The 23,742-nt window shown below is 44.1% G+C and overlaps 1 protein-coding gene across 1 annotated transcript in view; it reads right to left on the bottom strand.

Moving 5' to 3' along the window:
* pcyox1l (prenylcysteine oxidase 1 like) overlaps positions 1–20,016 on the bottom strand; it is a 46,670-nt gene extending 26,654 nt beyond the window's left edge. The window contains exons 1-4 of the mRNA XM_080201656.1: positions 19,811–20,016; positions 17,683–17,889; positions 10,092–10,266; positions 6,814–7,025 (exon numbers count right to left, since the gene is read on the bottom strand). Coding sequence (XP_080057782.1) covers positions 6,814–7,025; positions 10,092–10,266; positions 17,683–17,889; positions 19,811–19,898 — 682 coding nt within the window. The 5' untranslated portion in view covers positions 19,899–20,016. The remainder of the gene's footprint in view (positions 1–6,813; positions 7,026–10,091; positions 10,267–17,682; positions 17,890–19,810) is intronic.
* Between the last annotated feature and the right edge of the window lie 3,726 nt (positions 20,017–23,742).

Genomic DNA, 23,742 nt, shown 5'->3' with positions numbered 1-23,742 from the left:
TTCTGTATGATGTGGGAGCTGGTGGACCCCAGGGTCCTTCCCAGTGACCATGTCTGCAGTAAGTGCAGGTTGCTGGAGGAGCTCCAGCTCAAGATAGATGAGCTGGCCTCTGAGCTTCAGACACTGAGGCTCATCAGGGGAAGAGAGGGTGCCATTGTCAATGAGGTGCAAGTGACATCCACCCCCCCTAGACTGGCTAACTCTAAGGGTCAGGAACAAGAGGGGGCTGCTGAGCGGAAGGAGGGCGGTGGGGACCGGAGGAAGGAGGGTGGGGACCGGAGGCCTCAGCCTCTCAATCTGCATAACAGGTTTGAGGTTCTTGCTTCCAGTGTGGACAAGAACGAGGGAGGTGAGGTTGGTGAGCAAACTGCACACGGTACAGTGATGCAGACGCAGGATATAGGCAAAGAGAAGGTGAAAAGGAATGCAGTCGTTTAAGGGTATTGACACTGTCCTTTGTCACAATGACAAAGTGCACAGAAGGGTGTGTTGTCTGCCTGGTGCTCGGGTCCAGGGTGTCACATCTGGGCTGCAGAGGAACCTGGAGTGGGAGGGTGAGAATCCGGTCGTTGTAGTACATGTGGGTGCCAACGACGTAGGCAAAATGCAAACTGAGGATCTGGGGAGGGAGTATGAAAAACTGGGAATGGAATTAAAAAGTAGAACCGACAAGGTGGTTATCTCTGGACTACTGCCCGAACCGAGTGCAGATGGGCATAAGGTTGATAAGATTAAGGAAGTGAATGTGTGGGAGGAATGGGTTTGAATTTATGGGGCATTGGCATCAGTATTGGGGTAGTTGGGACCTGTTTGGATGGGATGGGGTTGGTCTGAACCGTGCTGGGACCAGAGTCCTGGCGAATCGTGTAAATAGGACTGTAGTGTGTGTGTGTGTGTGTGTGTGTGTGTGTGTGTGTGTGTGTGTGTGTGTGTGTGTGTGTGTGTGTGTGTGTGTGTGTGTGTGTGCGCGCGAGTGCGAGGGAAGGTGACATTACGGGGTCTAAAGTTAAGGAGATGGTACAGGTAAGGGAAGAGGCCGAGGATGTCCCAATAATAAAGGGAGTAGGGGGCGTGAGTATGGTTGGTGGCGTTCCAGCAAATAGGGTCCAGGTGAAGGCTGGGATGAAGGCACTTTATCTAAATGCACAAAGCATTCGGAATAAAGTGGATGAGCTGGTGGCGCAGATCAGCACAAATGGATATGATCTGGTAGCCATTACAGAGAATTGGCTGCAAGGTGACAGGGACTGGGAGCTGAATGTCCAGGGGTATCAAGTGTTTAGGAAGGATAGGCAGGAGGGAAAAGGGGGGGGCGTAGCTCTGCTGATTAAGGATAGCATCAGGGTGGTAGCAAGGGATGATATAGGAACCAAACAGCAGAAAGTGGAATCATTGTGGGTGGAGATTAGGAACAGCAAAGGGAGGAAGACGCTGGTGGGTGTCGTCTATAGGCCCCCGAATAATGATCTGGAGGTGGGGCGGGCTGTTAACGCGCAAGTGCGGCGTGCAGGAATGGAAAGGTGATAATTATGGGGGATTTCAATCTACATATTGATTGGTCGACCCATGTTGGACGCGGTGGGCTCGAGGAGGAGTTCTTGGAATGCTGCCGGGATAGTTTCCTTGAACAGTGTGTGTTGGAGCCGACGAGGGAGCGAGCTATCTTGGATCTGGTGTTATGTAACGAGGCGGGTAGAATTAGGGACCTTGCGGTGAAGGATCCTCTTGGGGAGAGTGATCATTGTATGGTGGAGTTTCTGGTGCAGATGGAGGAGGAGAAAGTGGGTTCCCGGACACGCGTCCTTTGTTTGAACAGAGGAGAGTACGGAAGGATGAGAGAAGAATTGGCGAATGTTGACTGGGGGAGCGTGTTGGAAGGTAGGTCTGCTGAGGAGCAGTGGAGGATCTTTAAGGAGATCTTTCTTGGTGCTCAACAGAAATTTATTCCAATGGTTAAAAAGGACCGTAGGAGGAGAGGTAATAAGCCGTGGATAACGAAGGAGGTGAAGGTAAGTGTTAAATTAAAAGCGGAGGCGTTTAGAGTAGCTAAGGGTAGTGGGCGAGAAGAGGATTGGGAGAGGTTTAAATGTCAACAAAGATTGACAAAGAAGTTGATAAAGAAGCGTAGAAGAAACTATGAAGCTGGTCTAGCGCTTAATATAAAAAAGGATAGCAAGAGTTTTTATAAATATATAAAAAGGAAGATGCTGGCTAGGGTGAACGTTGGACCCTTAGAGGATGAGAGGGGGGACTTAGTGGTAGGGGCTGGGGAAATGGCTGAGGCCTTGAATAACTTTTTTGTTTCGGTCTTCACGGAGGAGGACGTGAATAATTTGCCGGGTGTTAGCGATGGAAAGAATGGTAGGACAGGAGGGTCTCAAATGACATTATTGTTACTAGAGAGGCGGTGCTCGACAGACTGGAGGGACTGATTGTGGACAAGTCCCCAGGACCGGATGGAATGCATCCAAGGGTTCTGAAAGAAACAGCGGAGGTGATAGTGGATGCCTTGGTGGTTATTTTCCAAACGTCGCTGGATTCCGGGGAAGTGCCGGAAGATTGGAAAACGGCTAATGTTACGCCGTTGTTTAAGAAGGGTGGCAGGCAAAAGGCAGGGAATTATAGGCCGGTTAGTTTAACGTCTGTTGTAGGTAAAATGTTAGAATCCGTCATCAAGGAAGAAATAGCGAGGCATCTTGAGGGGAATTGCTTGATAGAGCAGACGCAGCACGGTTTCGTTAAGGGGAAGTCGTGTCTGACAAATTTATTGGAGTTCTATGAGGATGTGCCTAGGGTGGTGGATAGAGGAGAGCCGGTGGATGTGGTCTTTCTTGATTTTCAGAAGGCGTTTGACAAGGTACCTCACAAGAGGTTATTGCAGAAGGTAAAGGGGCACGGAGTTGGGGGTAGGGTGTTAGCGTGGATAGAGGATTGGCTGTCAAATAGGAGGCAGAGAGTGGGGGTTGATGGGTGCTATTCGGATTGGCGGTTGGTGACTAGTGGAGTGCCCCAGGGGTCGGTGCTGGGGCCTCAGCTATTTACCATTTATATAGATGATCTGGAGGAGGGAACCGAGTGTATGGTGTCGAAATTTGCTGATGACACCAAGATTGGTGGAACGGCAAATTGCGCGGAGGGTGTGGAGAGTCTGCAGAAGGATCTAGATAGGCTGGGCAAATGGGCCAGGAACTGGCAAATGGAATTTAATGTTGGCAAGTGAGAGGTGGTCCACTTTGGTAGGAATAATGGTAGGAAGGATTATTACTTACGTGGCGAAAAACTGCAGCAGGCGACGGTGCAGAGGGACCTCGGGGTCCTTGTGCATGAGTCGCAAAAACCCAGCTTGCAGGTGCAGCAGGTGGTCAGGAAGGCGAATGGGATGCTGGCCTTCATAGCGAGGGGGATTGAATAAAAAAGTAGGGAGGTCTTGCTGCAGCTGTATAGGGCACTGGTGAGGCCGCAGCTGGAGTACTGTGTGCAGTTTTGGTCGCCGCACTTACGCAAGGATATTTTGGCCTTGGAGGGAGTGTAGAGGAGGTTTACTAGGCTGATGCCGGAGTTGAGGGGGTTGAGGAGGAGAGGCTGAATAAACTAGGCTTGTACTCGTTAGAGTTTAGAAGAATGAGGGGAGATCTCATTGAGACATATAAGATGATGAATGGGATGGATAGGATAGAGGTGGAGAGACTCTTCCCGCTCAGAAAGGACAGTAGGACTAGGGGGCACAGTCTCAAGGTAAAGGGGGGGCGGTTTAGAATGGAGTTGAGGAGGAACTTCTTCACTCAAAGGGTGGTGAATCTCTGGAATTCTCTGCCCGTTGAAGTGGTGGAGGCTGCCTCGCTAAATATTTTTAAGACGCAGGTTGATGGGTTTTTGATAAGAGAGGGGATTAAGGGTTATGGGGAGAGGGCGGGAATGTGGAACTGAGACACGACAGATCAGCCATGATCTTATTGAATGGCAGGGCAGGCTCGAAGGGCTAGATGGCCTACTCCTGCTCCTATTTCTTATTTTTCTTATGTTATGGTAGAATGCTCAATGGGAAGAAAGATTCAACACCACAAAGCACACACGTCTTTTTCCTCTTTTACTTCCCTGTGGAGCATCAGTTAAAAGAGTTGAACAAAAGCTGTGTGGGTGCTGCTGTTAAGCATCGTTTGGCAACTGGTTCTCCGCCACATTAGAAAAAGCTGTTTGGGGAGGGGGGGGGGGGGGGGTGGTGTGGTGGTGGTGGTGGTGTGGTGGGGTAGGTTATCTGATTGCCCTGTTAACCACAGGGTATGCACTATAGCCTGAGAACACCAGGATGGGAAGAGGGGAAAATCACCAGTTGTAAATGTCTGTTATGTAAAAAAAAATCCTACTTCTCAAGAACATTAAAGGGAGCTAAATCACATTCATTCAAATCTGATTAGTTAGCACCAATGAAGTACTAGATAAGCTTGATTGACAGCTCAGTGTGACCCACACTTGACCCCGAGACAGCCAGACAGGCAGGCCATAAAACATCTGCTTTTAGATTCTCAGTTTACTGACATATATATTACTGGGCAAACAAAGGCTGGCTAGGCACAAGGTCAGCCAGCATTGACCCTTTCCATCCTGCATTTGTTCCAATGCAGGTGGCAGAACCAAAAATCTGGGAGAGGTGCCCCACAGTTGTAGCAAGGGGTTCAAAAACAATGAAAAAGTACTGAGAAAAACTGGAAGGGACGGCACATCCAAGGCAGAAGCAAACACGCTCACGAGTTCCTTCTCTGTTTAAAATATTACTACAGGAAATGCATGCAGTTCACAAAATAAAAATCCACGAGTACATAAGACCACTCCTCCTCTCTAGCCACTGCAATTGCTCAAGATCAAACACTTTCAGACATCTGCTTGTGTACTGTTCCTGAAGTAAATCAAATCAGAAATAAGTAGGGACCATTAATTTATATAGCAAACATGCCTGTTCAATATTCCACACAGTAAGAAGTCTCACCAGGTTAAAGTGCAACTGGTTTATTTGGCAGCGCTAGCTTTTGGACTCTCAAGTTCCTTCATCAGTTTGTGTTCACAAACAGGGCATAAAAAAAGACACAAACTCAAGCAAACAGTTGTTCACAGTTTATCCAAATTATTAAATCCACATTAAAGTTAGGCAAGGGCAAAAGAGCAAAAAAAATCTAAACCTGGCAAATTTGCAATCTGTGGAGCAGCATGAAGTGATGGAAAGCAGCACCTTTCCCAGCATTTCCAATCCTAGTTCCACCAGGCAGTCAGCAAGCACAGTGGGAGTGGGGTCAGCCATAAAAAGCAGGAAAAGGAAGAGAGGACGCAATGAGGCTCTGACCATTCAATAGAAGTCATTTGTATGACATTACTGGCTGAAACTTGGGACGGGCTTCCTCAAGAGGCTTTCTCAGCAGAAAGTGGTGCCGTTTATTTCCAAAGGTATCGCTTCTTAAAAATATACCTTACACGTGGCAATTGCCTCAAGTGAGCTGAATCAACAGTACAATAACATGAACTCAGCATGCCACAGGATATACAACTTTTAGCAGCACTGGGGCAAATTATGGTTCATGTGTACAAAGATGCAACAGTGATAATACGGTAGCCTTAATTACTTTTAGGCAATTCTAAGATTCAAAGTATTTTTACATTATAAACTTGCTTGGCATGTCTGGAGTCTGCATTACACAAATGATAACGGTCTTAAAAGCGTTCCTGAGCAGCAACATCACAGCCATCCAGATGTGTACCTTTATCCTTTTCACCAAAAAGCTCCACAGTATGGATTCTCCGGTGCCACTGCAGGGAATGGAGTTTTGGCTCAGTGCCAAATTCTCCACTTTTGCCAAGATCAGAGAATCCTGCCCTTTGGTGAAGAGAATAATCTACATCGTACATATAAAATGAAAGCAATGCAACAGGCACATGGATTCAGCCATGGGCTGGACTCAAACCTGCTGATGGAACGCTATAATGCGTGTCTTTGGAAGGGGGGAGGGCTCTACATTTCACCGTTCTCTACCTTTCAATTTAATCTGTAAAAAGGAGAAATGAACTGCAAAGACAGAAGTTGAAGAATTGCACTACAAACTTAAAATCATGCTGAACACAGCAAGACCTGCTAATATTGGGCAGGATTTTACAGCCTCCCTCAGGCAAGACCAGAAATTCCCACCCGAGGTCAATGGAGATTTTCGTTGTCGGACCCTCGTCCACGCCGATTCTGTGGTGGGCGAGGTGGAAGAGTTCCAGCAATTATCTTTCTGGCAGAAATTTCTGTGACCATCTCAGGAAGCAAGCGCTTATCTCAAAAAAGGAGAAGCATAGATTGCATCTAGCTGCGTCAATCTCTATTTACAAAGAAATGTACTCTTTAAATGGAGAGTAATATTGCAGCTGATTGTTGCAGGCCTAAGTCCAAATCTTAGACGCAAACAAACGTATTATAAAACAGACAAGGTACAAGGAAGTTTTTGGCACTATGCAACCAATAAAAATCGTGTTATCAATATCTTCTCCAGCAATACAGGCTACAGCATTTCACAAATCCCATCATACATTCGTACCAGAGTAAACACCTTTGACGGAAGCCTGATTGTGAAATGGACGCAGGTCTTTCTTAGTAAGAAATCTAAAGTGCAATAGCGATTGATTTATCATGCAACCAGATAATTAAAATTAGTCCAGCCAGTAGCAATTCTTTAAATGACAACTATGCCCAGCGTTTATTCCCCTGTAAATATGAATGTTTTATATGTATTGTTGCTAAATTACTATATGTTGATTAACCACGTAAAAGATTGAAGAGGTACATACCAACAAATGCAGGAATGTTTACTGACTGACCGTAGTTCGCCCTCATAATGGCAGTGACTATTTCATCAATGAAGCGTTGTGAGATTCCCAATTCTTGCAGAGTCTCTGCCACAGATCGCTGTGTCATGTTAATGAAACGCTCCCCACCCAATGACTGCAACATTTCTTCCACTGTACTGAACGCGTAGCCATGGGACTGGTACTTGTAGATCCTGCCCCACAATGACAACATAGGGTTAAACATTTCTTACATCTTGAGAAAACTGAGACTCACTGATCGGCAGGCAGTAATGGTACTAACGTAAAAACATTTTAAACATTTCACTCTAAGTTTCATTCATCAACTATCGAGAGATGCCCAGTATTTTAAAAATGGACTGACAATTATTTCAGTAGATGCTATTGACTTGCTTTCCCTTTGCCAATTGAGTAGAAGCAGCTTTGATATCAAGTGACTAAACAGTACTGAGCTCAATTGTGCTATCTCCTACCAACTCAAACTATCTGTTTATAGATGAACACAATGGCCGTTTGTGTGATACAACCAACATCAATTGTTTTCAGGACAGCAAGGGTAATGGGAGAAAGGAAGATAGACGAAGGAGGGGAAAATTAGCCCCAATGAGATACAAAGGTTGCTTCCCCAATCACATGCATGTTTACTGCAAGAAACAACTATCATTTCACAACACTGACTTCACAGATTTGACAATTCTATGGGTATCTTAAATTTCTCTTTCATCACTCTGCGAAAGTCTCTAGTCTTCAGTTGGCATGTCCCTCAAAACATAGGAAAGATTGGGCTCTCACCAAGTTGTAGATTGTAGCTCTGTGCAACAGAACAATGGGCTATCTTAAACTGCACTTTAAAAGTCAACTGTTGTAAGGCATCAACAAGAACATCTCAAATATGTTCAGGAAGAGTTTTCTTAATTATAAAAGTAACAACAGATTAGAAAATTCACAGGAGCACAAGCCTTGCAGTCCTGCTGGAATCACAACCACTTTGGTTACTTTATTGCTGGCTACTGGCCTTCATAGCGAGGGGGATTGAATATAAAAGTAGGGAGGTCTTGCTGCAGCTGTATAGGGCATTGGTGAGGCCGCAGCTGGAGTACTGTGTGCAGTTTTGCGCGCCGCACCTGCGCAAGGATATTTTGGCCCTGGAGGGAGTGCAGAGGAGGTTTACTAGGCTGATACCGGAGTTGAGGGGATTGAGCTATGAGGAGAGGCTGAATAAACTAGGCTTGTACTCGTTAGAGTTTAGAAGAATGAGGGGAGATCTCATTGAGACGTATAAGATGATGAATGGGATGGATAGGATAGAGGTGGAGAGACTCTTCCCGCTCAAAAAAGACAGTAGGACTAGGGGGCACAGCCTCAAGATAAAGGGGAGGCGGTTTAGAACGGAGTTGAGGAGGAACTTCTTCACTCAAAGGGTGGTGAATCTCTGGAATTCTCTGCCCGTTGAAGTGGTGGAGGCTGCCTCGCTAAATATTTTTAAGAAGCGGGTTGATGGGTTCTTGATAAGAGAGGGGATTAAGGGTTATGGGGAGAGGGCGGGAAAGTGGAACTGAGCTACAACAGATCAGCCATGATCTTATTGAATGGCGGGGCAGGCTCGAAGGGCTGGATGGCCTACTCCTGCTCCTATTTCTTATGTTCTTACGGGAGTGGGGTTTGCATGGCTGCATGTCATTACCCTCCATGCAACCAAAGACTCCTGGAACACTCATGGTAGCAGGCCTGTCACAAAAAGGGGGATGGAGCAATCTGTGTACCCTATGCTGCCCTATTATAAAGGAAACTTTGTAAAGCCTCTCTGTCAAACTATATTTAGTCCTTCTGCCAACCCTGGGCATCCAGGCGCACTACATGTTTTTAACCAGCCACGTATGTCTGGCTAGATTATGTGTGCCAATGTTTATGGTACAACAGGTGTCATCTAAGGGCCTAGCAGTGGAAACTTGCAACCTACGGAACAGCATTCTCAGTCCCTCTTTACATGAAGGCTCCACCAGCAGGAGGCAATACAGAAAACTTTCCCAAAAAGGCTTGGACTTGGGACCTAGACATTCTAGAGGATTGCTATCAAACTTACGATGAGAAATCACTAGAACAACTGTGGATTTTTGAGAAAAACATGGTAGGCTTACAAATAAACTGCCCTGGATCACTAAATCTCATGATGTGAAGATGCTGGCATTGGACTGGGGTAAACACAGTAAGAAGTCTCACAACACCAGGTTAAAGTTAGACTTTAATCTGGTATTGTGAGACTTCTTACTCACTATATCTTGGCAGTTACAAAGCCAAGAATTACTAGAACAGAATGAAAATTAATGGTATTCATATGAAAAACAGAAAAGTCTCAATTCCCTGATCAATGTGCTGCTAAGGTATCATACCAACAGGTTTACAAGTATGAACACTGGTGGAAGCCAGCTGATCTGACGGACAGCATTATATAATTAACTTTAGATTCCATGAGCTACAACGAACAAAATACCATTGGGGTTGTACTTGCTGTCAGAGCCTGTGCCTATTGGGGGTCAAATGCGTGAACCATGTTCTCACTTACTATAGACTCCAAGGCTCTGGAACAAACATTGCGAATCAGACAAGGAAACAGAATGAAGTTATATTCCAAAACAGAAACATTTTATATAACAGATTCCACACTGATCCAGAGCAATATTCTGCTGTAAATATGGTTTGACCACATCCCTGCATTTAAAGTAGTTTGGGCTGTCACCTACAGCCTTAGCCTAAACTCAAAAGGATATGAAGTGAAAGTGCTTTTCCAGAGCTTTGGGCACATAATCCTGGTTGCACTTTAATGCAGTATTTACGGAATCTTTCACTATCTGAGCTGCCATCAGCCACTAACCACCCACCCACCCCGCCAAGATGGATATGAAAGATCCAAAAAGGATCTGATATGTTTGTTAACATGTATTTCTCAACGAATACCTGAAACAAATGATAGGGACATTTATTTCACTATTGTTTGTAGAGTATTGTTGTACAACAAGTGGCCACTGAGTTTCCCACATTACAATAACCTCTAGGTTGCAAAAGTTTGGGATATCCTGAAATCATGAAAGAAGCAATAAATATAACTGGATAAATTTTACAGTAACAATTGGAGCATTATATTTCAGAGTGCCCCTCAACTAATGAATTGGAGTTTTCAGGTTGTCCCTTCACTCATGATCTGTGTAGGCTTCTGAATAACGTCACACAAACAACAATATATGAATTGCAGTGGGCAGTACCTCATGAATTTCTCTACTATCTCCTCCACCCACATCTGCAGACGCAGCAAACTAAAGCCATACCGCCACCACACTTTAAAGAGATCTTGAAGGTACCAGTCCGTCTCTTCAAATACAAACTGTTCCCCATTGAAGAGGGCAATTTTCTCTGGAACACCTTTTCTGTGCTTCAGACCTGGGAGAGATGGAGAGAGGGGAAAGTCTAAGAAACAACGAATCATTCAAGTGATAGCAACTTCAATGTTTTTTAAAAATCAACCTCCTAAGAAGATACATGTGGATTTCCGGCAATATACATCTCATGATAAAAGGGTTTCCTAATGGCTCAGATGATTAAGATAATGAGTAACTGAATCACGAGGCTCAAAGTTTAATCTAAGACAAATGGCAGAGGTTTTATTATTGGCTTCAGCATCATAGATTAGGGTTGGGAGTAGGGGTGGATCAGCTAGGATATCTGGTGTCTATTCAGTGCCCTGTTGGAATTTAAGTGCAGGAAATCCAATTAAGGCAGGATGGGGCCTGGTGAAAGGCTCAATGTCTAGGCCGCTTTTGTAATAAATTGATAGGACCTGGCACCTATAAAAAAAATCAAATACAGACAAGGAGTTAAAGTTTCCAGAAGAAATAATGAGAGGGTGAGAAATTAATGGAGGAAAAAAACCAAAGTAATTGTTGCACTTTTAGGGGGGGAGGAGGAGGAGTAAAATGCATTTAACTAACTTTGCTGACAACTTTTATTGGTTAGTCAAAGAAAAGTAGTGTCTCCATCACCTAAAATCCTTAAAGATATCTTCCAGGGTTATCACTTGATCTCAACAAAGTATCTTCTGTAAGGATCTAAAAAGCGTACTGTGTCATTTGAATATTATAAAGAACAATTTATACAACAAACTAATATTGCAGCTTTATCTTAAAAACACTTACAAATGAAGGACTTTGCTATTCAGTGGATGTAAAACAGCACCATACAGAACTGAAATCTAAATTTCAAATGAGTTTCTTTGTCCCATTGTTACCAATAAAAAACCCACTTCCTATGCGAATGCAAATTGCTCGTCTAGTACATTGTCCTTTATATACACACACACACATCACTATATAGACAAATCATTTGTTCAGATGTAGTTCCCGAGTTCTTATACCCCTGTTGCAAGTTTTAATCGTTGCATTAAATATGCAAATATAAATAGTGCAGTTTCATGTAGCCCAACATATTTTATTCTGACTTTGATATAGATTTGGAATACAAGGTTCATAGCTCACTATTTTAAGCCTTAAATAGAGACAAATGAACATGTCAGGAAGTCTTTTTATACCAGCTTTTTTACCACTGGCTGTGTTTAGTAGACATTTAGAGAGATGACATTGAGCTCTTTCACCCAAGTTAACCACAGAGTAATTAACAGAGACAATTCCAAACCTAATCCCAGTTCTATCAACTTGGGAAAGTGGGGAGCGAATAGCAACAACTCTCCTACTTCTTTACTCAGTTAAAGCATCAATTAAAATTGGAAAGATAAGGCTGAAAATTGCATTTATAAATATACATATTTGTAATTATAAGGACAAGTGCTTTTTACCATATAAAACACAGGCTATTAGTCTGTTGCAAACGTGAAGGCTTTAACTTGTCTTTAAAGCCAATTGCTGTATGTTTTCAGATATTTTAATTTAATTTTTCTTACAAAGCAAGAAAAGTAAGTTACAATGCTAGGCATTTAGAAGCAATTTGTAGTCACATGGCATTGTGGCACAATGGTTAGAACTGCTGCCTCGCAGCACCAGGGACCTGGGTTTGATTCCAGCCTCAGGTAGCTGTCTGTGTTGGAGTTTGTATGTCCTCTCCATGTCTGCGTGAATTTCTTCTGGGTGCTCTAGCTTCCTCCCACACTCAAAAAAAAGTACAAATTAGGTTGATAGGCCAAGTCACGTTGCCCCTTAGTGTCAGGGCAATTAGCAGAGTTAGTACGTGGGACAAGGGCTTGAGTGGGATTGTTGTTGGTGTAGGCTCAATGGGCTGAATGGCCTCTTACTGCACTGTAGGATTTCGTTCTATGAACAAGTGTAAAAAGCAAAGGGGGCTCATATGCTAATCATAATTGTTTCTCCCAGAGACTAACATAAGACAGTTCACCATTGTTCTGCAGCACACACGTTCTTTGGTTGTATTGTTAAGGTTTCAGGTCAGGGCCCATTCATTTGAACCAGAAAATATTAAAGATGTACTAGTTTTTAATCAAATGCAGAGGCATGGGAAAGTGGGGAGTGAAGGATTGAACACAAGTGAAGATGTGTCATCTGCTGGCAGGCAGGAATGAGGATGGGAGGCAAGTGAGATTAAAAGGTGTAAAATGAGAAGGACTGGTAATGGAGTTGTCCTTTTGTTTCTTTAGAGGTCAAAAGGAACATTAGCAGCAGAACCATTGCTATATGAAACAAATGAGAGTGGTGGCTGTCGACTGAAATTATTACAATCTGCACAGTTCCTGGTGCTGTTCCTCAAACTACATTGGATTAGCATATGAGTTTATTTATTAGTGTCACAAGTAGTCTTACATTAACACTGCAATGAAGTTATTGTGAAAGTCCCTTAGTTGTCACAGTCCAGCGCCCGCTCTGGTATACTGAAAGAGAATTCAGCATGGCCAATGCACATCTTTCGGACTGTGGGAGGAAACCGGAGCACCTGGAGGAAACCCACACAGACACGGGGAGTATGTGCAGATTCCACACAGACAGGACTCGAACCAGGAATTGAACACGGGTCCCTGGCACTGTGAGGCAGCAGTGCTAATCACTCTGCCACCATGCTGCCCTATGAAACCGAGAACAAAAAGATCAGAGTAACAATACAACAAAAAATGAAAATGTAAATGATTGGAAACTCTGCCCCCTTTCCCCCCCCACTGCACTTGCCCAAAAACAACTAGGAAGCTTTCCCAGTTCTGACAAAAGATCATCGATCTGAAATAAAACTCACTTTCTCTCTCTGCAGGTAGTAGCTTACCGCTGACTACATGCTTTTTTTTCCTCTTCTTTACCCTTTCTCTCAAAGTTTGTTCTCAATTTTCTCTCCAGTTAATTGCTTCATCAGTGCCATTCTAAACCAGTTGGTAACACAGTAGCAAACATCTGGTCTGTCTTCCATCCCCCTCTCCCAGTAAACATCTGGATTTCACTTGTCCTCTTTGCAGCCATATAGTTAAAATCAGAAAATCAGAAGTGGTATGGGGTTGCAGATATATATGAATCCAATGTGCTACTTCATCCATAAGTTAAAGAGAACTGATATAACAGAACAAAGCTGGAGGACCACCAGCAGCGAAGTCAGGAGGAGCTGGGCGAACTATAGAAAAAAACAAAGGGAGTATTTTGGAAGGGGGAAGTGCAGCTGTGATATGGGTAAGAAAATCAGTTATACAAGAGTGACCGGGAATGAACTGCACATTTATCTCCAGTGCATTACTTCCTTTTGCAAACAAGCTCAGCATGGGAGTCACTGATCTGTCATATCCTCCCACTCCTATGGTATTTTTCTCTCTGCGAGATGTGGGCGGGAATGTTTTGGTCTGCCACCTCCCTGGTCAGGCCTGAGGTACCACAGAAGCACATGGATGGCAAGGTAGGCTGCCAGGAAGGACCACCTTGGTTCTCTGGGTTATCGGATGCCATCTCCATGGTTGTCAGTTCCCCTAGCCTTCATCCCTCTGCTCAAACTTCATGTCCCCTCTTACTCCCGTGCCCTCTGATATCCCCTCCTATGCCCATTCTGTTAAATCATCCATTATGCCCATGCATTTCCAACACTCAGTCTCCCAGTATCCCACCATGTTTGGAACCAATGAGCCATCTGCAAGTCTTGAAATGCTTGTGAAACTGACACAATAAGAAAAGATGCTTTGAAGATCTCTGTTGCAAAATGATTATCCTCTGAGGCCTGTGGGCACTCTGGTTGGCAGGGTGGGTTAAAACACTCTTACCAATAGAATTTGTATTTTCATTCAGTTTAGTACTTAGAAGACTCTGACGTCTGAATAAGTTTGAAAATAAATTATTTGGGGACTATAACATCATTGAACTTCACATTCAGTTTAAATATGAAAAAGTTGGAAGTTCTGAAGCTGATGTCTTAAAATTTAAAAACAGGCAATTACAAAAGGTATGGAGACAGAGCGGACTACAGTAGACAACAGAAAAAAGGTAAGACGGTAGATAAGTAATGGCAGATATTGAAGGAGAATTTCATAGCTCTCAAAAATGATATATCTCACTGAGAAAGAAAGATGCACTATCCAAGGCCAATGAAGTTAAGGATCATATGAAATTGACAGAAAAGAGTAGTGGTAGGTCAGAAGATTGGGAATGTTTTCCCAAGCAGTAAAGGGTGATCAAAAGAAAGGAAGAAATTGGAATCCAAGAGTAATCTAGCAAGAAATATAAAAACAAATCTGTACAAACTTCTACAAGAATATAAAAAGAAAAAGAGTAGCTCATGGAAACATTGGTCCCTTCCAGGATGGACCTGGGGAATTAGTAATGGGGAATAACATGGCAGAGGCTTTGAACAAGTATTTTGTATCTATATTCAGAGTAGAAGACATAAAAAGCATCCTAATAATAGCAGAAAAATCAAGGGGAAAAATTAAGAGAGGAACTTAAAACAATCACCACACAAGGGGGAAATGTTTATTTGTAAGTATCACACATAGGTTTACATTAACACTGCAGGGAAGTTATTGTAAAAATCCCCTGGTCGCCATACTCCGGTGCCTATTCAGGTACACTGAGGGAGAATGTAGCATGGCCAATGCACCTAACCAGTATGTCTTTTGGACCGTGGGAAGAAACCGGAGCATCAGGGGAAACCCACGCAGACACGTGCCAACTCCACACAGACAGTAAGCCAAGCCAGGAATTGAGCCCAGACCCGGGAATGGAGCACTGCTGTGCCACTGTGCTGCCCCAAAGTACTGAGGAAACTAATGGGATTAAAGGCTGACAATCCTCCAGGAACCAATGACCTGCATCCTGAGGTCTTAAAAGAAGTGACTGTAGAGATAGTGATTGCATTGGTTGTTTTCCAGAATTCCCTGGATTCAGGAAGAGTCCCAAAAGACTGGAAAACAACAAATATAATACCTCAATTCAAGATAAGACGATGACTGTAAGTAGGAGACTATGGGCCAGTTAGCCGAACAGCTGTCATTTGGAAATGTTAAAATCTGTAACTAAGGAGGTACTTGCAGGGCATTTGGAAAATCATGGATTTCTGAAAGGGAAATAGTGTTTGACAAATTATTTGAATTTTTTGAGAATACTACCAATGGTGCGGAAAAGGGGAACCAGTAGATGTAATGGATTTGATTTCCAATATATTGAATAAGGTGTCACATAAAAAGTTACTATACAAAAGCTCACGGTTTGCAGTGTGCATAATGGATTAGCTGGCTAACAAGAAGCAAAGAGCAGGGATAAACTGATCATTTTCAACTTGGAAAACCATAATCAGGTTCAATGCTGGGGCCGCAATGGATAAAGGGATCTAGTGTACTGAAGCCAAATTTGCTGACAATATTAAGGTAGGCTGGAAAGCAAGTTGTGAGGAGGACATAAGAGGCCTGTAAAGGGATGCAGACATGTTAAATGAAATGGCAAAAATTTGGCAGGTGGAGTATAATGTAGGAAAACATAAGTCTTCCCACTTTGATAAGAAAAACAGAGAAGCAGGTTATTTAAATTGAGACTGATTGCAGAATTCTACATTTCAGACAGGTGTCCTTGTACATGAATCTCAAGGTGTGGAGATACCGGCGTTGGACTGGGGTGGGCACAGAAAGAATTCTCACAACATCAGGTTAAAGTCCAACACAAACCATGAGATTTCAGAGATTTGGAACCATGAGATTTCAGAGAACTGCTCCTTCATCAAGTGTTTAAAGTTTATCTATTAGTCACAAGAAAGACATACATTAACAATGCAATGAAGTTACTGTGAAATCCTCCGGCGCCTGTTCAGGTCAACGCACTGAACCAGCACATCTTTCAGACTATGGGAGGAAACCAGAGCACCCGGAGGAAACCCACGCAGACACGTGGAGAATATGCAAACTCCTCGCAGACAGTGACCCAAGCTGGGAACTGAACCTGGGTCCCTGGCGCTGTGACATAGCAGTGCTAACCACTGTGCTGTCCTAGGTGAACCTCTGCTCACCTGACAAAGGAGCAGCGCTCCAAAAGCTTGTGATTCCAAATAAACCTATTGGACTTTAACCTGGTGTTGTAAGACTTCTTCCCATGAATCAATAAATATTAGCATGCAAGTGTCCAGGAACACAATTGAAATACTGGCCTTTATTGCAGGGGGATGAAGTACAAAAGTAGGGAAGTCTTACCCACAACTGTTCAGGGCACCCCTCTGACCACATCTGGAGTACTGGGTACTATTTTGATTTCTTTATTTAAAGAAGGGATATGCTTGCATTGGAAACAGTTCAAAAAAGCTTCACAAGCTTGATTTCTGGCAGGAACAGGCTATCGTATGAGGAAAGATTGAGCAGGTTAGATTTTGACTCATTGAAGTTTATTAGAAAGATAGTCTTATTGAAACATATGAAAGATTCTGATGGGGCTTGACAGGATGGTTGCTTAGAAGATGTCATTCTCTCCCCCACGCTGTGATGAAATCTAAAACTTAGGGGCACGGTTTCAAAATAAAGCAAACCTCATTTAAGATTAGGAGAAATTTTTCCCTCAGAGATCTTTAGAAATCTCCACCCCAGAGGACAGTGGAAGGTGGGTTATTGAATATCAAGGGTGAATTAGACAGATTTTTCATCAAGGTTATAGGAATAAGGCAGGGAAGTAGACTTGAGGCCACAATCAGATCAGCTATGACCTTATCAAATGGCAGAAAAGGCTTGATAGGCCAATAATCTACTCCTGCTCCTATTACTTATGTTCTTATGGGGAAGGTCATCTCAGGAGAGAGGAGAGAATAACACATCAATGAACCTCAACATTGCACCAGCACTTGTTAAGCAGCTAATAAGGAGCCTCACAATAAAAGTCACTGAGTGTCATACCTGACACCCAGAAAGATTCTTATGCTCATCAGAAACCATCTATTGCAAGCTCAAGACATCACCTCAAGAATCCTTAAGACAGTTTGCTCCAGCTAACCCTCTTCAGCTGCTTCATCATAAACTTTCCCTCCATCATAAATTTAGCGGTGGGACTGCCTACTGATAACTACATACTATTCACCCCCTTTTAATAATGAAGCAGTCTGTGTCAGCCTACTGCACATAAGTAGTGAATACTCCCCTGGGCTTGGCAAAACAGCATTCCTGGAAAAAAACTCTCGGAACATAATCTAACTAAACCTAACCTGGAAGTATTGACAACACAGTGAGGTGAGTGGCTACGTATTTCATTATCATGTTACAGTATTATCATACCTCCGAAAGAAAACTATTTCATACTGAATTCAGGTTTGTGCAGTTCTCAGTTTTGCCACTTATTATTAAAACATTTTTTAAAAAAAACTTACTGAAAACTTTGGAAATTGAATGATTAAACATAATGTTACCTAAATGTTTGACAAAGTCTTGCATGTGAAGGTTGAGTGGGTGAATGACTGAGCCACCAATCTCATACTGCTGACCATTTACAGTAACCGTAGCTAGCCGACCTCCAACTGTGCCCTTCTCATAGACATCAATTTTAACATTGTGACCAAACTCCCGTCTGAGGAAATAGGCAGCCGAAGATCCTCCAATTCCTGCACCTATTATAGCTGTGGAAGATTAAAAAAAGTCAATAAAAGAGATTCCAGTGCACTGTACCAAAATACTCACTTTGGTTTTGGCAGTACATTTAGAAATGTACTGAATCCAAATCATTAGCACATCAGACCAGCATCAAAATAACAACAATCCTCATAAAGAAGTAGTTTGATAATTAAACGTTGCAAAGTGTCACAGCATATTCAGCAAGGAGTGGCCTTTACACATTTTGGGTTTTCTGTTTATATACTCACAGGATTACCTAAAACTCATTTGACATTTTAGCATTACTAAAATGTTGTACATTGGAGAATGTTGCTGGGAAGCATGGAGAGTTAAAAACAACAGAGCTTTAATCAAATGGCAGCTTCTGCTCTGCCTCTTTCCCTGTGCTAGTAACTTATGGGATCATAGCATTCCTACAGTGGAGAAGGAGGCCATTCAGCTCATTGAGTCTGTACTGACTCTCTCTGACCCTACCCACGCCCTTTCCTCCATTCTTTCCCCATAACCCCATATATTTAGCATAGCTAATCCATCTGGGACACTAAGGGCCACTTTAGCATGGCCAATCCATCTAACCTGCACATCATTGGACTGTGGGAGGAAACCGGAGCAACTGGAAGAAACCCACATAGACACGGGAAGAATGTGCAAACTCCACAGTTACCCAGGCTGAAATTGAACCAGGGTTTCTGGTGGTGTAGACAGCAGTGCTAGCTGCTATGCCAGCATGCCACCCTCAAGACAGTCACTTCCAGTAGATACCTTAATACAACTTAGTGAAGTCACTAAGAATAAATACAAATGCATAACACTATTTTACCAACTCTTCAACAATTGTAGTTGATCACCAGAACACTGAAGAAACCCAAAATAAGGGCAGGGAGAGAGAAAGAAAGACTTGGAGATGCACCAAATTTACACACTTCCAGTGAACTTAAGGTTGCAAACAGAATTGGCTTCACACTGCACTTGGATGAGTCAAAGTAAATCTAAAATCAAAACCCAACCAGGAATTTATCCAACATCTGTACAATCACTTCTCGGTCTTTTGGCTTGGATCAAGTGTCAGATCGAGCCCAGGATGGGGTGTAACGCTTAGCTTGGATCTTGTTTGTCTTCCTTGTGGGGGGACTACGAATTGGATTCAACTGGGATTTGAAGTTGTTATTAGAAGCAAGCACGGAGATGGATTCAGGTCTGCCTGGTCCACTCTGAGCATTATTCTTAAAAGTGACAAAGTCAGAGTGAAAAAAAACGAAAAAAAAACATTTGAACAATTACCAGGCCAGCATCAGCCAAATCCAAATAAACTCGCCTCCGATGCAACTTATTATCTTAAAAAGTCTTTCAAACCTTTTGTTTAGTCTCAAAATCTCACTTAGAAATTTCTCTGCGAATCTTTGATTGTTCTTCTGTATGAGGCAAAGACAATAACGCAATTTTAATAATCGTCTGACTGTAGCAGGAATCAAAACATAAAACCCCAACAGTGTCACAGTCGCAAGTCAGGTCTTGAGATTCACAAGCTCATTCAAATTACATCAAGCTTTCAAAACAGCAGTAAATCAAAAACTTTGAAATAACATATTTGCCAGTTTTATTCTTAAAAATATGACGATATGGTATGTCAAGCCAATCCAATTTAGGTGCAGTGAATCAGTCTATCTATCCATTTTCCACATCTGTAATATATCGATTTTGCAAATAATAGGACCCTGTTTTCTTTCTAGGATCAATGAAAATGCATATTTCTTGCCAGTGGGACATTAGTTGGACATTATGTAGAGATCAGGTCTCGTATCAGTTATCGCTCTCAGTGTAGCTGAACGTTAAAATATCACCAATCTAAGCTGGAACAATTTGCAGCCTGAAACATGTTCCAGCTTCCCAAAGGCAGGAACAGCGCTTCCCAAAGGCAAACCTCACCTATTTTTTTCGGGGGCGCTTCTTCCTGGTGGCATTGGGTGACAGCAAAGCTGATTAATAACGCGAAGACCAGGACAGCACCGGCCATCGCGCACAAAGTCCAAATTCAGTGGCCGATGTGAAGTGTCCGAAGTCGGTGGCGGCAGTGCAGAGATCGCTCAGGCTGCGAAACTGACATTGATACAGTATCAGCCTCTGCAGGCGGCCCCTCGCAAAACCTGGAACCGGGATCGCAAAGCCTGGTAACCGGATCGCAAACTCCCAACAACAAACTCCCATTGGGCTGGGGCTCCCGCCGGTCACCCCTCCGCTTCACCCAGAAAAGGCGAAGGGAATCACCTCGCCGGGTTGCACCAGAATTTATCGGTGTTCCTTTAGCTCGGGCGTACCCGGTCCGGTCCGCCGGCTCACTGGCTGCCTTCGCCAGGATTTGCAGAACCCCGCACCATTGACAAAAGACACGGGACTCGCTGAGAGAGGCCTGGGCAGGAAATCCAGGCTTGGTCGTCCTGAGTCATTCATTTTCCAATGCATTGCAAAGGTACTCAGCCATTTGCACTTACAACACTCAATAACTTTCACATGGTAACCGTCGCCCACTTTCAGTTTTGGGGATCTGCCACAAATAAACCAAGAAAACATTTTTAATAGGTTCAGGTCTTAGGGAATCCCTCATGCATTTATTTACACATTCGCACAACAAGACTAAATACAACGTCCATGGGACAACTCTCCCTTGAAAACCCTTCAATTGCAGATCACAAGGTTAGAGGACTTCCTTCATGATAGCTGCAGCTGAGTGTGCTCTCCCTCTCGATGAAGACAAGGAAGGGTTTGACTTCAGGCCAAACCAAATTTGCACAATGGGCCTCAAACAGGGGCTCGAGTCCCTATCAACAAATATAAGTCTGAGACAAGAATTTAAATCTGAAAAGCATAACCATGAGGAAAATCAGGAAATTAGGTTTTGAAATATGTCAGAATAAGCAATGCAAACATTTAAAGAACTCTTACATTTCAAAAATTAACAAAAAGCACAGGGAAAGCAATTTTAACTGTGGCAAACTGAAGAGGAGAAAGATTGAGGTGGTAAGACCACACGCACTATGTGCCTGGCGATCAGTGCAGCACGCTGGGGAAATAGTGTGAGAGGCTGAAAATCTGAATTGAGCCCTGTGCAAAACAATTTGCTATCATCCCAGCCCCTGCTTAATGGCATGTACGCATTTGGGCTGGCATGGTGGCACAGCAGTTAGCACTGCTGCCTCACAGCGCCAGGGACCCGGGTTTGATTCCCAGCTTGGGTGATGTGCAGAGTTTGCACGTTCTCTCCGTGTCTATGTGGGTTTCCTCCGGGTGCTCCGGTTTCCTCCCACACTCCAAAGATGTGCTGGTTAGGTGGTTTGGCCATGCTAAATTGCCCTTTGATGTCAGGGGGATTCACTAGGGCAAATGCATAGGGGTATGGAGTTATTGAGATAGGACTTGGGTGGGATTGTGGTCAATGCAGACTCGATAGGCCAAATGGCCTCCTTCTGCACTGTTGGGTTTCTATAGATTCTATGATTTATTCCCATAAATGGCTGTGAAACTCATTAGCCTGAATTTGACTGGATTTCAATATCATTAGTGAGTTCGACAAGCAATTGTCCCCCTCCTCCCAGATGTTTCCTATCTCTCTGTTGTGACATCATGCCAGCCCAAATCACCACTGCTCTATAAAAGTGTGGTTCGGGCACAGCAGTTCGAAAGGAGAGTGAGGAGGTGAGAACCACTGAACGCCAACCCCTGGGGTGCCTGGGGGATGGGGAGGGGAGGTCTAAGCCACTGTTGTGACATGGGGTGGGGGGGGCGGCACTAGTGCAGGTATGGAGATCCTCCTGTCAGGAGCCACTGCTGGCTTGGAGCCTGTGTTGCATGCCAAGGGGTTGAATATGAGGTTGAGTCCCTACCCCACCAATGTCACTCTTGTTACCCTGCTGTCAGTCAGTTGTACAGGCTCTGTGGCTGACTGCTAACATTCCATCCTAGGCCCCACTAACAGTGACAAGAACCAGGTCTGGCAACTATTGCCCCAGTCAAGGGAGCTTGGCAGCTGTCACCACAGCTCCTCACTCTGCATGGACTCTGCGGTGCGGCCTTTGATGGGAACCCATCTCATGCTAGTCACAAGAGTGCTTCCCCACTGTCTGTCTGAACTGCAAGCCATTCCTGGAAACCAGTGCACTAGATGTCCAGGTGGGTGCTCTGATATCTATGCTTCAGGAGTTCCCAATGGGGACCCCATCACAGCTACCCAAATGCTCTCTGTGCCCACCATGGCAATGTTGTGGCAACAGTTGGCAGTCCACTGAGGTGGTGCATGACACCAGGGATGGTGTCAGGATGCCAACATCCAGACTTATGAAAGCACAGGTTGCTGAGAGGGAGAGAGAGGCTCGGATGCACTGTCCTAACGCACTGTCCCTTTCTCTCTCTCTCTCTCTCCCCCTCCCCAGATTTTGCATTGGAGCCAGTAGAGCTGGCAATTATCTTCATAGCTGCTATGACGGAGAAATGAGATGTTAGCCTGTGGCAAGGACAAGCCAGGCTTTAGGCTACAGCAGGTGGACAGAGGTTGGGTCGATGGAAGGGCCAGAGGACATTGGAGACAGAGACGCCACCTCTACAGGCTCTAAATGTCCTTCGATGGATTGCAGCCACAGACTGTGTCTCAACAAGGAGACAGTGCTGCACCTGTGCCAGCTTTTTGCGGATCCAGAACCTTGTGAGACAAGAGGATACCCACTCCCAGTCACTATTAAGGTCATGGCGGCCTTCAACCTCTGTGCCACTGGGTTTTTCCAGATCTCCAGCAGAAGTCTCTGTGGCATGTCCCAGTCCTCTGTGCACAAATGCAACTAGGAGATAACGGATGCCCTACACATCCAGGCAGGCAAATACATCAACTTTGACGTGGGCCAGGCCCAAGAGGAAGCCAGGGCTGCAGGCTTCACCACCCCACGTGCAGGGGGCTGTAGATGACATGTACGTCAGCCCCCATACGATCGAAGGGTGCCACTCATCTACAGGAGGAACTTCCACTCCCTTAACATTCAGATTGTGTGTGACCACCAGATAAATATCATGCAGGTGTGCACTGCAGCTGGGGAGCATGATAGCTATTTCCTGCACAGCTCGGATATCCCCAAGCTCTTTGAGGACGAGGCAGAGCTGCCGGGATGGTGCATGGGGGACAAGGGCTACTGGCTGCGGTCATGGCTCATGACGCCAGTGCAGAGGCCCGAGACCAATGTCGAAACCCACTACAATGAGGCCCATACTGCCACCTGGTCTGTCATCGAGCAGTACATTGGGCTGCCTTCTCTTTATTTAACATTTCAGGTACAAATACGCAACATTAGTTGAAACACTTACTTAAACTTACCCAATTAGTTTAACTTCAACCTTAACTATAACTCATTTAACTTTAAACTTCCTGACTGAAAACAAATATTACCTGTTTGAGTGAACTGGCTGCTCTGCCCTTGGGTATGAATCCTCCTCATGGTCCTTTGTCCTTCTCTGAAGCTGTCTTCAGGGCACACCTTGTGATTGAGTCTTTGTCCTTCTGTTAAGGACAAAGACTCAATGTACTTCTTTTATCCTAAACTTTGCATATTGTTCCAGAATATTCTCTGACATTCAGTCAATGACATCACTGGAAACTGATCGCAATGTTCAATTATATGCAATGGAGTTACTCATAAGCAAGTCCCAAATGTTTATACCAAATTGCATGTGAGTGATGTAATCTCACCATATAAGAAATAAGTTGGGAATAAATGGTGGTGCTGGTCTATCTGGCACCTGCCCAAACAACCATCCCTATTTGATCAACACAGGAAATTTCAGGTCACATCTCCCACGTCAGTTCACAACTTCTTTCAGCC

Source organism: Carcharhinus amblyrhynchos, chromosome 13, assembly GCF_965287045.1.
Source record: "Carcharhinus amblyrhynchos chromosome 13, sCarAmb.v2.hapA, whole genome shotgun sequence".
NCBI lineage: Eukaryota > Metazoa > Chordata > Chondrichthyes > Carcharhiniformes > Carcharhinidae > Carcharhinus > Carcharhinus amblyrhynchos.
This window is presented reverse-complemented; position numbering and strand designations above follow the sequence as displayed.